The 13,670-nt window shown below is 39.8% G+C and overlaps 1 protein-coding gene across 1 annotated transcript in view; it reads right to left on the bottom strand.

Annotated features, from left to right (window-relative positions):
* fat4 (FAT atypical cadherin 4) overlaps positions 1-13,670 on the bottom strand; it is a 127,906-nt gene that overhangs the window by 11,850 nt on the left and 102,386 nt on the right. The window contains exons 9-12 of the mRNA XM_058054070.1: positions 8,595-12,944; positions 4,894-4,998; positions 4,471-4,778; positions 939-1,024 (exon numbers count right to left, since the gene is read on the bottom strand). Of these exons, the coding sequence (XP_057910053.1) occupies positions 939-1,024; positions 4,471-4,778; positions 4,894-4,998; positions 8,595-12,944 (4,849 nt within the window). The remainder of the gene's footprint in view (positions 1-938; positions 1,025-4,470; positions 4,779-4,893; positions 4,999-8,594; positions 12,945-13,670) is intronic.

Here is a 13,670-nt window from a genome sequence, read left to right as displayed (position 1 = left end):
GCCATCTCTGTGTAGAGTTTGCATGTTCTCCCCGTGCATGTGTGGGTTTTCTCTGGGTACTCCGGTTTCCTCCCACATTCCAAAAACATGCTAGGTTAATTGCCGACGAGACAATAGCCACTAGCCAGTGTACCGGAACTCTCCAAATGCTAACATGTAAATCTATATCGTCCTTTTTCCTCTTATTATGTCTACTATATTGGGTAATAGCAGTGTAAAGGTGACCATAGGGGTGCTATTTCATGTCTAGAGAGCTCTAATAATGTTGTAGAAGGTTTTAAACATGTTTTTTATGCTGAAAAATATTAGATTTATAAATAGGGAGTCGCACGGCGATCTAGTGGTTAGCGCGCAGACCTAACACAGCAAGGAGACCAGGGTTCAATTCCACCCTCGGCCATCTCTGTGTGGATGTTCTCCCCGTGCATGCGTGGGTTTTCTCCGGGTACTCCGGTTTCCTCCCACATTCCAAAAAACATGCTAGGTTACACCATAGGGGTGACCATAGGGGTGCTATTTCATGTCTAGAGAGCTCTAATAATGTTGTAGAAGGTTTTAAACATATTTTCTATGCAGTAAAATACTACATTTATTAATAGGGAGTCGGGTGCACGGTGGACGAGTGGTTAGCGCACAGACCTCACTGCTAGGAAACCAGGGTTCAATTCCACCCTCGGAATTTGCATGTTCTCCTCGTGCATGGGTGGGTTTTCTCCCACATTCCAAAAACATGCTAGGTTAATTAGCGACTCCAAATTGTCCATAGGTATGAATGTGAGTGTGAATGGTTGTTTGTCTATATGTGCCCTGTGATTGGCTGACTTGCGACCAGTCCAGGGTGTACCCCGCCTCTCGCGCCGAAGACAGCTGGGATAGGCTCCAGCATACCCAAGTGGTAGAAAATGAATGAGTGAATGAATGCTCTCCTTCAGTCTTACCAATCCGTGTGCACCGCCACGTTGCTCACAGCGCAGTAACCCGGTTCCTGGTCGTCGCCGCACAAGTCCACCGTCAACGATGCAGCCTGCAGAACCAAAAACATGCGTTGTTGATACGTTTCAAATGGACTCCTTTCAAACACAAACCAGTAAAGCCAGTATCTTTATCGTAAACAATCTAACAGGAAATGCAATTCCCAGTTGTTGATTCCATCAACCTCCCGTCAGCTGGATAATTAGTGCCAGGCGTTTGTTTTTGTTTTTTTTTACAGTTGGATCTATGATTATTTTCGGGAAGCGGTTTCAATCAAGGACTATGGTGACAAGTTTGAGGACTGAGGTTTTATGGTTGGCGGCACGGAATTGACTTAGATCATCCATCCAAAGAAAATAATAACCCGTTGTTAGCGTAACTAAAATCACGTTATGATTATATATATATATATATAATACTTCCTGGTGAGTACACCCCTTACATTTCAGCAAGTTTACTGTATCAATGACTTTACCCTAAATAGTCCCTTGTCTACACCCAAGCATGGTAGTGTCACAATCTGGGGCTGAAGCACGAGTGCCGCCGTCACTGGGGAGCTACGGTTCAACATGTACCGTGACACTTTGAACGCATTTAGCACTTTAGCACATGAAAAAAAAAACACTAAGACAGTCGCTACATCGCGGTTGGAACATGACTCCCTTAACCTATCAGCGTTTTTCAATAACTAATTAATCAATTAATCATGGCTGAGATTAATTGAAACACACATGAGCATGACTCTTATTTCTGTCTTAAATGTCTTATTTTCTCTTTACGATGCCTTTACGATGTCTTTACAATGTCTTAACGATGTCTTAACTATGTCTTAACTATGTCTTAACTATGTCTAAACTATGTCTAAACTACATATATATAATACTTCCTGGTGAGTACACCCCTTACATTTCAGCAAGTTTACTGTATCAATGACTTTACCCTAAATAGTCCCTTGCCTACACCCAAGCATGGTAGTGTCACAATCTGGGGCTGAAGCACGAGTGCCGCCGTCACTGGGGAGCTACGGTTCAACATGTACCGTGACACTGTGAACGCATTTAGCACTTTAGCACATGAAAAAAAACCACTAAGACAGTCGCTACATCGCGGTTGGAACATGACTCCCTTAACCTATCAGCGTTTTTCAATAACTAATTAATCAATTAATCATGCAGAGATGAATTGAACACACACATGAGCATGACTCTTATTTCTGTCTTAAATGTCTTATTTTCTCTTTACGAGGCCTTTACGATGTCTTTACAATGTCTTAACGATGTCTTTACGATGTCTTAACTATGTCTTAACTATGTCTTAACTACGTCTAAACTATGTCTAAACTATGTCTTAACTACATATATATAATACTTCCTGGTGAGTACACCCCTTACATTTCAGCAATTTTACTGTATCAATGACTTTACCCTAAATAGTCCCTTGTCTACACCCAAGCATGGTAGTGTCACAATCTGGGGCTGAAGCACGAGTGCCGCCGTCACTGGGGAGCTACGGTTCAACATGTACCGTGACACTGTGAACGCATTTAGCACTTATGCACATGAAAAAAAAACACTAAGACAGTCGCTACATCGCGGTTGGAACATGACTCCCTTAACCTATAAGCGTTCTTCAATAACTAATTAATCAATTAATCATGCAGAGATTAATTGAACACACACATGAGCATGACTCTTATTTCTGTCTTAAATGTCTTATTTTCTCTTTACGAGGCCTTTACGATGCCTTTACGATGTCTTTACAATGTCTTTACGATGTCTTAACTATGTCTTAACTATGTCTAAACTATGTCTAAACTATGTCTAAACTATGTCTTAACTACATATATATAATACTTCCTGGTGAGTACACCCCTTACATTTCAGCAAGTTTACTGTATCAATGACTTTACCCTAAATAGTCCGTTGTCTACACCCAAGCATGGTAGTGTCACAATCTGGGGCTGAAGCACGAGTGCCGCCGTCACTGGGGAGCTACGGTTCAACATGTACCGTGACACTGTGAACGCGTTTAGCACTTTAGCACATGAAAAAAAACACTAAGACACTAAGACATCGCGGTTGGAACATGGCTCCCTTAACCTATCAGCGTTTTTCAGTAACTAATTAATCAATTAATCATGGCTGAGATTAATTGAAACACACATGAGCATGACTCTTATTTCTGTCTTAAATGTCTTATTTTCTCTTAACGATGCCTTTACGATGTCTTTACGATGTCTTTACAATGTCTTAACGATGTCTTTACTATGTCTTTACTATGTCTTTACTATGTCTTTACTATGTCTAAACTATGTCTAAACTATGTCTAAACTATGTCTTAACTACATATATAATACTTCCTGGTGAGTACACCCCTTACATTTCAGCAAGTTTACTGTATCAATGACTTTACCCTAAATAGTCCCTTGTCTACACCCAAGCATGGTAGTGGCTGAAGCACGAGTGCCGATTGCACTGTGGAGCTACGGTTCAACATGTACCGTGACACTGTGAACGCATTTAGCACTTTAGCACATGAAAAAAACACTAAGTCAGTCGCTACATCGCGGTTGGAACATGACTCCCTTAACCTATCAGCGTTTTTCAATAACTAATTAATCAGTTAATCATGGCTGAGATTAATTGAAACACACATGAGCATGACTCTTATTTCTGTCTTAAATGTCTTATTTTCTCTTTACGAGGCCTTTACGATGCCTTTACGATGTCTTTACAATGTCTTAACGATGTCTTTACGATGTCTTAACTATGTCTAAACTATGTCTAAACTATGTCTAAACTATGTCTAAACTATGTCTTAACTACATAGATATAATACTTCCTTGTGAGTAGCGGTTGGAACATGACTCCCTTAACCTATCAGCGTTTTTCAATGCCTAATTAATCAATTAATCATGCAGAGATTAATTGAACACACACATGAGCATGACTCTTATTTCTGTCTTAACGGAATCCAATGCTAATCAAAGATTGGCTCACTCCGGCGACATCCGAACCCAAGTCTACCTACACAGTTCTGGATTTTTTTCCAAGCTGTCACTCCGCACCACTTCTAAACTTGACAAATTAACCGTTCTACCAGGTTCCGAATGCAGGTCCCAATGCTCTGCGGGAAATTAGAGAACTGCACTCCAATGGGACGCCTATTTTATAAAAACTTTGACAGGTCTTGGATGGATTTATACCCCCACCTACCGCCCGAAACCCTGGCCAACGTCCCGTTTTTTTGCCGCCAGAGTGAAGCCTCTCATTCAGAGATTTTTTTTTTTGATCCTCGTATTGTAAATCATAGTCAGCAATTGTAATTACAAACTGCACGATCTGTAAGCCGAGCTACCGGGACGCTGCAATTATCTGATGGTGCAAACAACAAGCTGGCTTCTGGTCAGGCCAAAAAACCTCAGGACTTGAACCGTCTCTGCTATCCCCCCTCCACATTCTTGCAATTAAAGCCTCAAAAACGCAGCGGATTTCTTACCATGCCCGCTCTCCTGGCGATGACCGTGTGGAACTGGCCGTCGGAGACTTTAATCATAGTCATCAATTTGTACGTTCCACTGCCCAAGTTGAACGAAAATCGCATTCGTCCTTCGAAGATCTCCAACGCCAAAAACTCCGCCTTGTCTCCGGTCTGGTTGTCGTGGTTATACATGAGCATGGCATCGTTCTTCAGGGTGGCAAACTTGACGTAAATGTAGTTGTTGTTGGGGTCCAGCGATGGGAACTCCATGTACGAGAGCTCCTCAAATCCATAGCTGTTCAGTTCGCAATGTTTTCCGAAGACCCCTGAGTTCAAGATGATATTGAGATATTTTGGAGTTATTTCCTGGTAATCGGAATCTTTACTCCATATAGATGACTACGCAAAATGAAATGACTGATACACATGAATGGTACTCACCGAATGGGCAATGGCAGTAATATCCATCCACCCGGTTCTGGCAGGACCCGCCATTAAAACATGGGTTACACTCACAGTGATTGATGATGGAATCACATGTTTTGCCTGGGTTCACACACATTAAACAACACACATTAAAAAATGGATGAAGCGGTGGAATATTTCCCTACTGGAGCTTTCATCGCCTGATTGGGAGTCGAATAAATAATCTTACGTTTCTTGCTAATACACGCGATGTGACAGCAAAATGAAACTCAGCCTGTGTTTTTCTATTTAGTCAAGATATCATGTTCGATTTGGTGCTCAACAATTGGCAGATTCTCCTCACTAAACATATTTTAAAGACCAAGTGCGAGGTCAAATTACTCTTGGATCAAGTCAATTGGTCCCGGCGCTGAAAGACAAACATGGAGATTGAACATGCTGAAACAAAGTGGGCCATGGCGGCGTAATGAACATGGAAATGTGACACTGATAATAACAATAGGGGCTCACACGCATCGAGGCGTTGTGCTAGGCTACATTTGTTCACTTCCTGCTTTCCTAATATAATTTACGTTTTTTTAAATATTCTTTTTACATTTTTTAATTTTAATTTTTACAATCAGTAACTGTTACATTTGTTCACTTCCTGCTTTCCTAATTTAATTTAATTTAATTTAATTTAATTTAATTTAATTTAATTTAATTTAATTTAATTTAATTTAATTTAATTTAATTTAATTTAATTTAATTTAATTTAATTTAATTTAATTTAATTTACAATCAGTAACTGTTACATTTGTTCACTTCCTGCTTTCCTAATTTAATTTAATTTAATTTAATTTAATTTAATTTAGTTTAATTTAATTTAATTTAATTTAATTTTTACAATCAGTAACTGTTACATTTGTTCACTTCCTGCTTTCCTAATATAATTTATTTTTTTTCATTCTAATTTAATTTAATTCTAATTTAATTCTAATTTAATTCTAATTTAATTCTAATTTAATTCTAATTTAATTCTAATTTAATTCTAATTTAATTTAATTTAATTTTTACAATCAGTAACTGTTACATTTGTTCACTTCCTACTTTCCTAATACAATTTAAGTTTTTTTATATAAATTTTTAATTTAAATTTAAAAATAATTTAAAAATTAAAAAAAAAAAAACTTAAATTATATTAGGAAAGCAGGAAGTGAGCAAATGTAACAGTTACTGATTGTTAAAATTAAATTTAATCACTAACAGTGATTGATGATGGAATCACATGTTTTTTAAATTTGAATTTAAAATTTTAATTTTAATTTTAATTTTAATTTTAATTTTAATTTTAATTTTAATTTTAATTTTAATTTTAATTTTAATTTTAATTTTAATTTTAATTTTAACAATCAGTAACTGTTGCATTTGTTCACTTCCTGCTTTCCTAATATAATTGAAGTTTTTTTTTTATAATTTTTTTGTCACGTACCGAAGTATGAGGTGATATGAGCATCCAATGACATAATGGGTACCATAGTAAGTGTCAATATAGTGATATGTATAGCACATCATGACTGGTTCAAGACTCTTCATCCTTGTATTTAGCAAACATCAACTGCTTGTATTGTTTAATCTTACGTTTCTTGCTAATACACACGATGTGACAGCAAAATGAAACTCAGCCTGTGTTTTTCTATTTAGTCAAGATATCATGTTCGATTTGGTGCTCAACAGGGGAGGAAAAGTCTCCCATAATTGGCAGATTCTCCTCACTAAACATATTTTAAAGACCCAGTACGAGGTCAAATTACTCTTGGATCAAGTCAATTGGTCCCGGCGCTGAAAGACAAACATGGAGAATGAACACGCTGAAACAAAGTGGGGCCAGGGCGGCGTAATGAACATGGAAATACAAGAAATGCGACACTGATAATAACAATAGGGGCTCAAGACGTGACATTTATAATCACACGCATCGAGGCGTCATGATAGAAATGAAAAAAAATACAAAACCTCAGGCTATAAATCCCGAAGAAAAGTTGTTTAATGGCAAAGAGACCCAGCCAGCCCGGGAAAACAGGAAGAGGAAAGTTCACAGAACGGGCATGCAAACTACTGTAAGTCAATAGGTGCATTTCCTCAGGAGGGTCATTCATCTTGATGAAACCTAAAGACTTGCTCATTTTTTATTGTCATAATAAAAACGGACAGTAATGACTTGACTTGCGGGGAAAATTGCCGACTTTGAAAATGTCTTTCAGATGTGGCGACTGGACGGCGAGCGAGATTACACTTAAGTGTCCTTAAGTAAGTCCAATTAAAATCGACTACCAAGGGGTAATAAGTCAGAGTGGTCGTTAATATCCAAACATTAAAGGCCTGATTGGTTGTTTTATAATGCTGCCAATTTGTCAAACGACTGAATTCTTGATTAGTCAGTACCGCAGTACACGGTTGGATAATTGCGACTGTGTGTGGTCAGCTCTGGGAAGGCAATGCGATACTTAGAGGGTCAGCTCCACATCATTCATGTTATTAAAGCAAACATGGCAGCTGATCCCCCCCCCAAAAAAAAATCTAAAAGTGTTTCTGGCAGCAGATGACTGCAACACCTCAGAGAAAATATTGTCTTTGGATACACGATTGTATGACAGTTGTATACTGTTGTCCTGTTTACTGTGACTGACTGCTCAGACATGGTTTTATTTCATTTGAACATGCATCAGATTACAATTGAATGCATCCCATAATCAGTTCCCAGTTCCACATGTCCAAAAGGAGTAGGAAGAAGCAAAGCTTATTAAATCCTACCCCTCCATCTGGTACTTTTACAATCACTAACTGTTACATTTGTTCACTTCCTGCTTTCCTAATATAATTAATTTTTTTTTATTATATTTAAAATTAATTATTTTTAATTGTAATTTTTACAATCAGTAACTGTTACATTTGTTCACTTCCTGCTTTCCTAGTATTATTTAATTTTTTAAAAATATTATTTTAATTTTAATTTTTACAATCAGTAACTGTTACATTTGTTCACTTCCTGCTTTCCTAATATAATTTAATTTTTTTTTAAATTATTTTTTAAATTAATTAATTTTAATTGTAATTTTTACAATCAGTAACTGTTACATATTTGTTCACTTCCTGCTTTCCTAATATTATTTAAGTTTTTTTTTAAATATTTTTTTAATTTTAATTTTAATTTTAATTTTAATTTTAATTTTAATTTTAATTTTAATTTTAATTTTAATTTTAATTTTAATTTTAATTTTTACAATCAGTAACTGTTACATTTGTTCACTTCCTGCTTTCTTAATATAATTCACGTTTTCTTAAATTATTTTTTAATTAATTAATTTAAATTAATTTAATTAATTTTATTTTTATTGTTTGAGTTCCTTACTCAATCTCCTCTCTTGTAGAGAAGTATTGGATGACATTTTTAGATAATTGGTTATTTTTAGCCTTATGCATTATTTTAGCTGCTTGAAGATGAAGTTGAAGTATTTGTGATTTTAGAAATAAGGAGTTAGTATGTTCTCTGTAGGCGGCATTATGAATTATCCTTACTGACCTTTTTTGCAGTACATTTAGCGAGTGAAGATTGCTTTTATAGTTATTAGCCCATATTTCCACACAATAAGTAAGATATGGTAGAACCAGAGAGCATAAAATGTGACTTAAAAAATGTGTGTATGTGTGTGTGGGGGAGACGGGGACGGGGGTACCTGCAAATCCAGATTTGCAGAGGCAGTTGAAGCCGCCGGGGAAGTTCTGGCACAGCGCCCCGTTCTTGCAAGGATTGGAATGACATTCGTTGACGTCTCTCTCACACGCCATGCCAGTAAAACCCTCGGGACAGGTGCAGGAGAACCCCCCGACCAGGTTGTGGCACGTGCCGCCGTTGTGGCAAGGCGATGGCTGGCACTCGTCGATGTCCGTCTCGCACACGGCTCCGGCGTAACCGGGTCTGCAGCTGCAAGCGTACGGCTGCAGGGGGCGATTTGCAACCAGGATCACCGGAACGCTTTCTTCGGTTTTCATATCAGGTCCAACACTGAGACGCCGTTTGCAGCTGCCCCCGTTCTGGCACGGGTTCCGCGTACAGGGATCATGGTCCACGGCATCTATTAGTACTCCACTTTGTCTATTTAAAATGTCTTTGATGCTCTGGAAGAACGTTGCGACACCACTGGGGTTCACGTATTGTCCGTGGCCTCGTTTTATAGCCGCCATAACAAAAGTCTGATTGTTGAGCTCAAACACGCCGTAAAGCAAAACCCCGGTGCCGAGTCCTGCGAGCTGGGAGTTGGCGATACGTAAGAAGCTGAGGTAGTAGTTGGTGAGAAAGTCGTTGACGCCATGCGACTGGAGACGGATCAGAATACTGTTATCGACTGTGGCGTTTGTGAAGCCTATGAAAAGGACTCTGGCGGTATTGCTCACTGGTCCGTGGACGCCGTCGCTGCTTCGGATCGTTACTTCAAAGTTTCCGTCAGTTGACCGTGCTTTTGAATTAAGGTTGCATGTTCCAGTAGGAATATTAAAGAGAGCGGAGGAAGCCGGAATCAAAGAACAGTGGAACCTATCTTGAATGTCAGGGTCTTGGGGTTTTACCTCTCCTAAAGAACCTCCGGGAAAAATATTTCCAAAGTAGTGAACAAAGATTTCCACCGACCTCGGTTCTGAGGGGTTGTCATTTTGATCGTTTATTTTGACATGAACGGTTCCTGTGGAGGACATTTGAGGCACACCAGAGTCCTTGATCACGACGGATAGATAGAAGTCGCTAATCTGTTCTCTGTCAATCTCACGACTTGTGGTTAGAACTCCAGTTGGACTTAGGTGGAAATAAGTGTGGGCAGATCCAGAACCGAGGAGGCTGTATATATAAGGTCCCTGATTGGGCGGTAAGTCCGGATCGGAAGCAGTTAGCGTAGTGACCACGGTGCCAGATTTCTGGTTCTCCATCGCCTCAGCGTACTTGGTTGTCAAGCTTGGACCGTTATCGTTGATATCTTCCAGGTTCACAATCAGCGTAGCGCTGCCGGTGGAAGGAGGCGTGCCGGTATCCACGGCAAGAACCGTCAGATTGTACACAGGAGTCGTTTCTCGGTCTAGTTCCGCAGTAACAGACACTTGGCCGGACTTGGGGTTAATTCTAAAACCCTTGTTATCGAACTCCGGTGCAATTGAGTATGAAAATCTGCTCCAGCTTGGAACAGAGTCGGAGTCCTCGGCACTCACAAAAGTAACCAGACCACCGGGTGTCAGACCTTCGCTAACCTGGACATCGTACAACTCCTGAGAAAAGACAGGAGGATCATTGGCATCGAGGATCGTGATATTCACAAACACTTCATCGATATCCGCTCCACGGATGGCTCCGGAATTTTTGGCTAAGACTTTAAGCGAAACCTTCTCCTCTTTCTCGCGGTCCAGTACACCCGTGACATAAATCTGACCAGTTTTCTTATTGATACCAAAGCCTTTTTTCCTGCTTTTCCCAAAAATGAGGTAGTAAACCATTCCGTCGTCACCTTGGTCTCGATCACTGGCAAAAACTTCCCCGACTACTGCGCCTTTTGGAGCAGCTTCAGATATTTCAAAGTAGTACTCTTTTGACACAAAGCGGGGTACATATTCGTTGGCGCCCTTGAGTTGGATGTTGACATTGGCGAAGCTGCAACGCTCCTCATCTGGAACATTGAACGCCTTCACTGTTAAATGGTAGATCTGCTTAGACTCGTAGTCCAAGAACCCCTGCGTGGTAATGGTGCCAGTATTGGGATCGATAACGAAAAGGTCGCTATCTGATGATTGTATTACATAAGCCATGACCGCGTTAGCGCCTGAGTCCAGATCAGCGGCATTCATTTTGACCACAGTTGTGCCACTGGGAACGTTTTCCTGCACGACTGGGAAGTACTCATCGGGATTGAAGATCGGAGCGTTGTCGTTGACATCGGTGACATGGATTATGACGGTGACGTAGCTGGTTTTTGCAATCCAACCGCCATCGGTGGCTGAAACTCGAAGATCGTGTTGTTGTTGTTGTTCGAAATCCAGAGCTTGAGCTAGCGACAGCACTCCGGTTTTGCTATTAAGCGAAAACAGTCCGTTACGGTTTCCTGATGTGATATTGTACTTGATGATGCCATTCATTTCTTTGTCCTTGTCTCTGGCGGATAGAGTCCGTATCGCCGTCCCCACAACGAGGCTTTCAGGCACTGTAGCTGAGATCTGGCTTTGGGAGAACTCGGGTGTGTGGTGGTTTTCCTCCGTCACCGCAACCCGTACTGCAGTTTGCGCTGACAAAGGCGGATTTCCTTTGTCTCGGGCCGTGACATCCATGAGAAAAATCTTATTTATGTCAGACGTGAGCGGCGACGCAACACTTATCCACCCACTTATTGTATCTAATTTAAATTTACTGGAATAATTTCCTCCGGTGATCAGGTACTCAACTTCGGAGTTGAGACCAAAGTCTTTTTTGTCGTTAGCTACAACCTTTATCAGTCTGGTACCGACTTTGACGCTTTTTGTGACGGGGGTAAAGTAGCTCGGTGAATCGAACTCGGGAGGATTATCATTGCTGTCCACGATATTCACAATAACCGTTGTCTCACTCATCAAAGGTTTGATTCCTCGGTCTGAGGCCGTGACGATGAAACTATGGCGGTTAATGTTCAAGCTGCTAGCGCCCGTCGAATTCTGATATCGCAAATGCTGCTTTACAAATATTTCTCCGGAAGTGGCGTTAATTCGGAAATACTCAGACTGAGAGCGAATGAAGTAGAATATTTTGCCGTTGAAGTCCTCGTCAGGATCTGTAGCCGACACTTGCGTAACCAAGGAGCCCACTTCTGTGAGTTCGGGGTAATCCAGGTAATACGACGGGCGACTAAATCTGGGGGCGTTGTCATTGATATCGGTTATGAATATTGTAACATCAGTGCTAACCGTCCAACCAGAGTCGTGGGCGGAGACTTTGACGATGTAGTGGTCCGTGTCCTCCCTGTTTAGCGGCCTACTGATCGTTATGTCGCCTGTGTTTGCGTTGATGCTAAAAGGAAGACCGGTGTCTGTGATTGAATATCGGCTAATAGCGTTAGCGCCGGCATCTTCATCCGTGGTGGTGACTCTCGTGACGGTGTACCCCACGGGCGCATTCTCAGCCACCGTAGCGCTGAATATCTTCGAAAACCTGGGCGCATTGTCGTTTACATCGAGAACATTGATTTTCACTTTCACGGACGAGTTTTTGGATGGGAGTCCTCGGTCAGTGGCTTTGACTTTCAAAGTGTACTGGGACACTTTTTCCCGATCAAGAGGCCGAGTGGTTCGGATCTCACCGGTGGCTCGACTGATACTGAAGCTGTTTTCTTTGTTTCCGTCAACGATAGCGTACTCGAGTTGTCCGTTGAGTCCGTTATCGAGATCGACGGCCGAGACCATTAGAACCCGTTGGGGTGACAGGTTCTCCAGGATGTCAGCACGGAACGGATCCTTGTCAAATACCGGGTGATTGTCATTGACGTCCAGAACGGTGACGTCCACTCGATCGTAGGACGAATACGGCGGGAATCCTTGATCCCGGGCTTCGATCCAGAGCACATATTTCTGGATGTGTTCGTAATCCAACGGATGCCTGATGATCAACTCGCCCGAAAGCTGATCAATATGAAAGGCGTTGTCCAGGTTGCCGCTAGCGATGTAGTACGACAGCGGTCCACCCCTCCTGGAGGACCCCGTCACGGTAGTAACATGGTGGTTGGTGGGCTGGTTCTCAGGGAACGTAAAGGCGCGCTCCTTCAGCTTGATGACGGGGAAGTTGCCTCCAGTGACAAAGCGTACGGTGACGGTCGTTGTGTCGGTTTTAGGGTTGGCTCCACCGTCTTTAACGCGGACCGTGAGGGTAACTTCCGAGGTCCCCGTCAGCTTCTCGTTGGCGGTGATGGCACCTCGCACGGGGTCGATCTTGAACTTGTCGGAGTTGCGTCCCAGCAGGGAGTAGTGGAGCTGGGCGTTGGAGCCAGAGTCTTCATCGGTGACGGTAACGGCAAATACCAAAGACCCTGAACACAAAGAAGCCAATAACACAAGTCAGTACTGAGAATTTTTTTTCGAAAAAAATATATTAAAGGGTCAAATAGTGTAACAAATATTTTTCATAAAATACCTAATAAATGTCGCTTTCCATTTTTGTTCATAAATTAATGTATTATCAATTAACAAATCACTGAAAAAATCAATTAAATATATAAAATTAAATATATAAACATATACTAAAACTATATACTCTGAAAACACCTAAATCAAATAGTACTATTTTTTAAAAAACTTACACAAAATGTAATCAAAAATAAATTTGAAATTAAATGTAAAACATTACATTTACATAATTAAAAATATATGCACAATTAAATACAAAATACTATTATAAAATAAATATTTGTATTTATAATTACAATTTTAAATTGTGTTTTTACAATAAAGATTATATATTATATATACATTTATATATATTCTTTGTATTTTTTGTCCACAAATTAAATTACAAATTTGATATTTAAACAAATTGAAATACATTTTTATTACATTATAAAAAATACAAAAATATTAAACATTAATATTAATATTATAATATTAAAACATAATAGTGTTATAATATTTATTATATTATTAATATTAAAACATAATATTAATACTATATAATATTAAAACATTAACTTTATTTTTTACAAATTACAAATATTTTATAATATATTTTAATTTATTAAAATAAACAAAAACATTTTATT

This window comes from Doryrhamphus excisus, chromosome 2 (genome assembly GCF_030265055.1).
Source record: "Doryrhamphus excisus isolate RoL2022-K1 chromosome 2, RoL_Dexc_1.0, whole genome shotgun sequence".
Classification (NCBI taxonomy): domain Eukaryota; kingdom Metazoa; phylum Chordata; class Actinopteri; order Syngnathiformes; family Syngnathidae; genus Doryrhamphus; species Doryrhamphus excisus.
The sequence above is the reverse complement of the archived record's forward strand: the minus strand, read 5'-3'. Positions and strand labels throughout refer to the sequence as shown.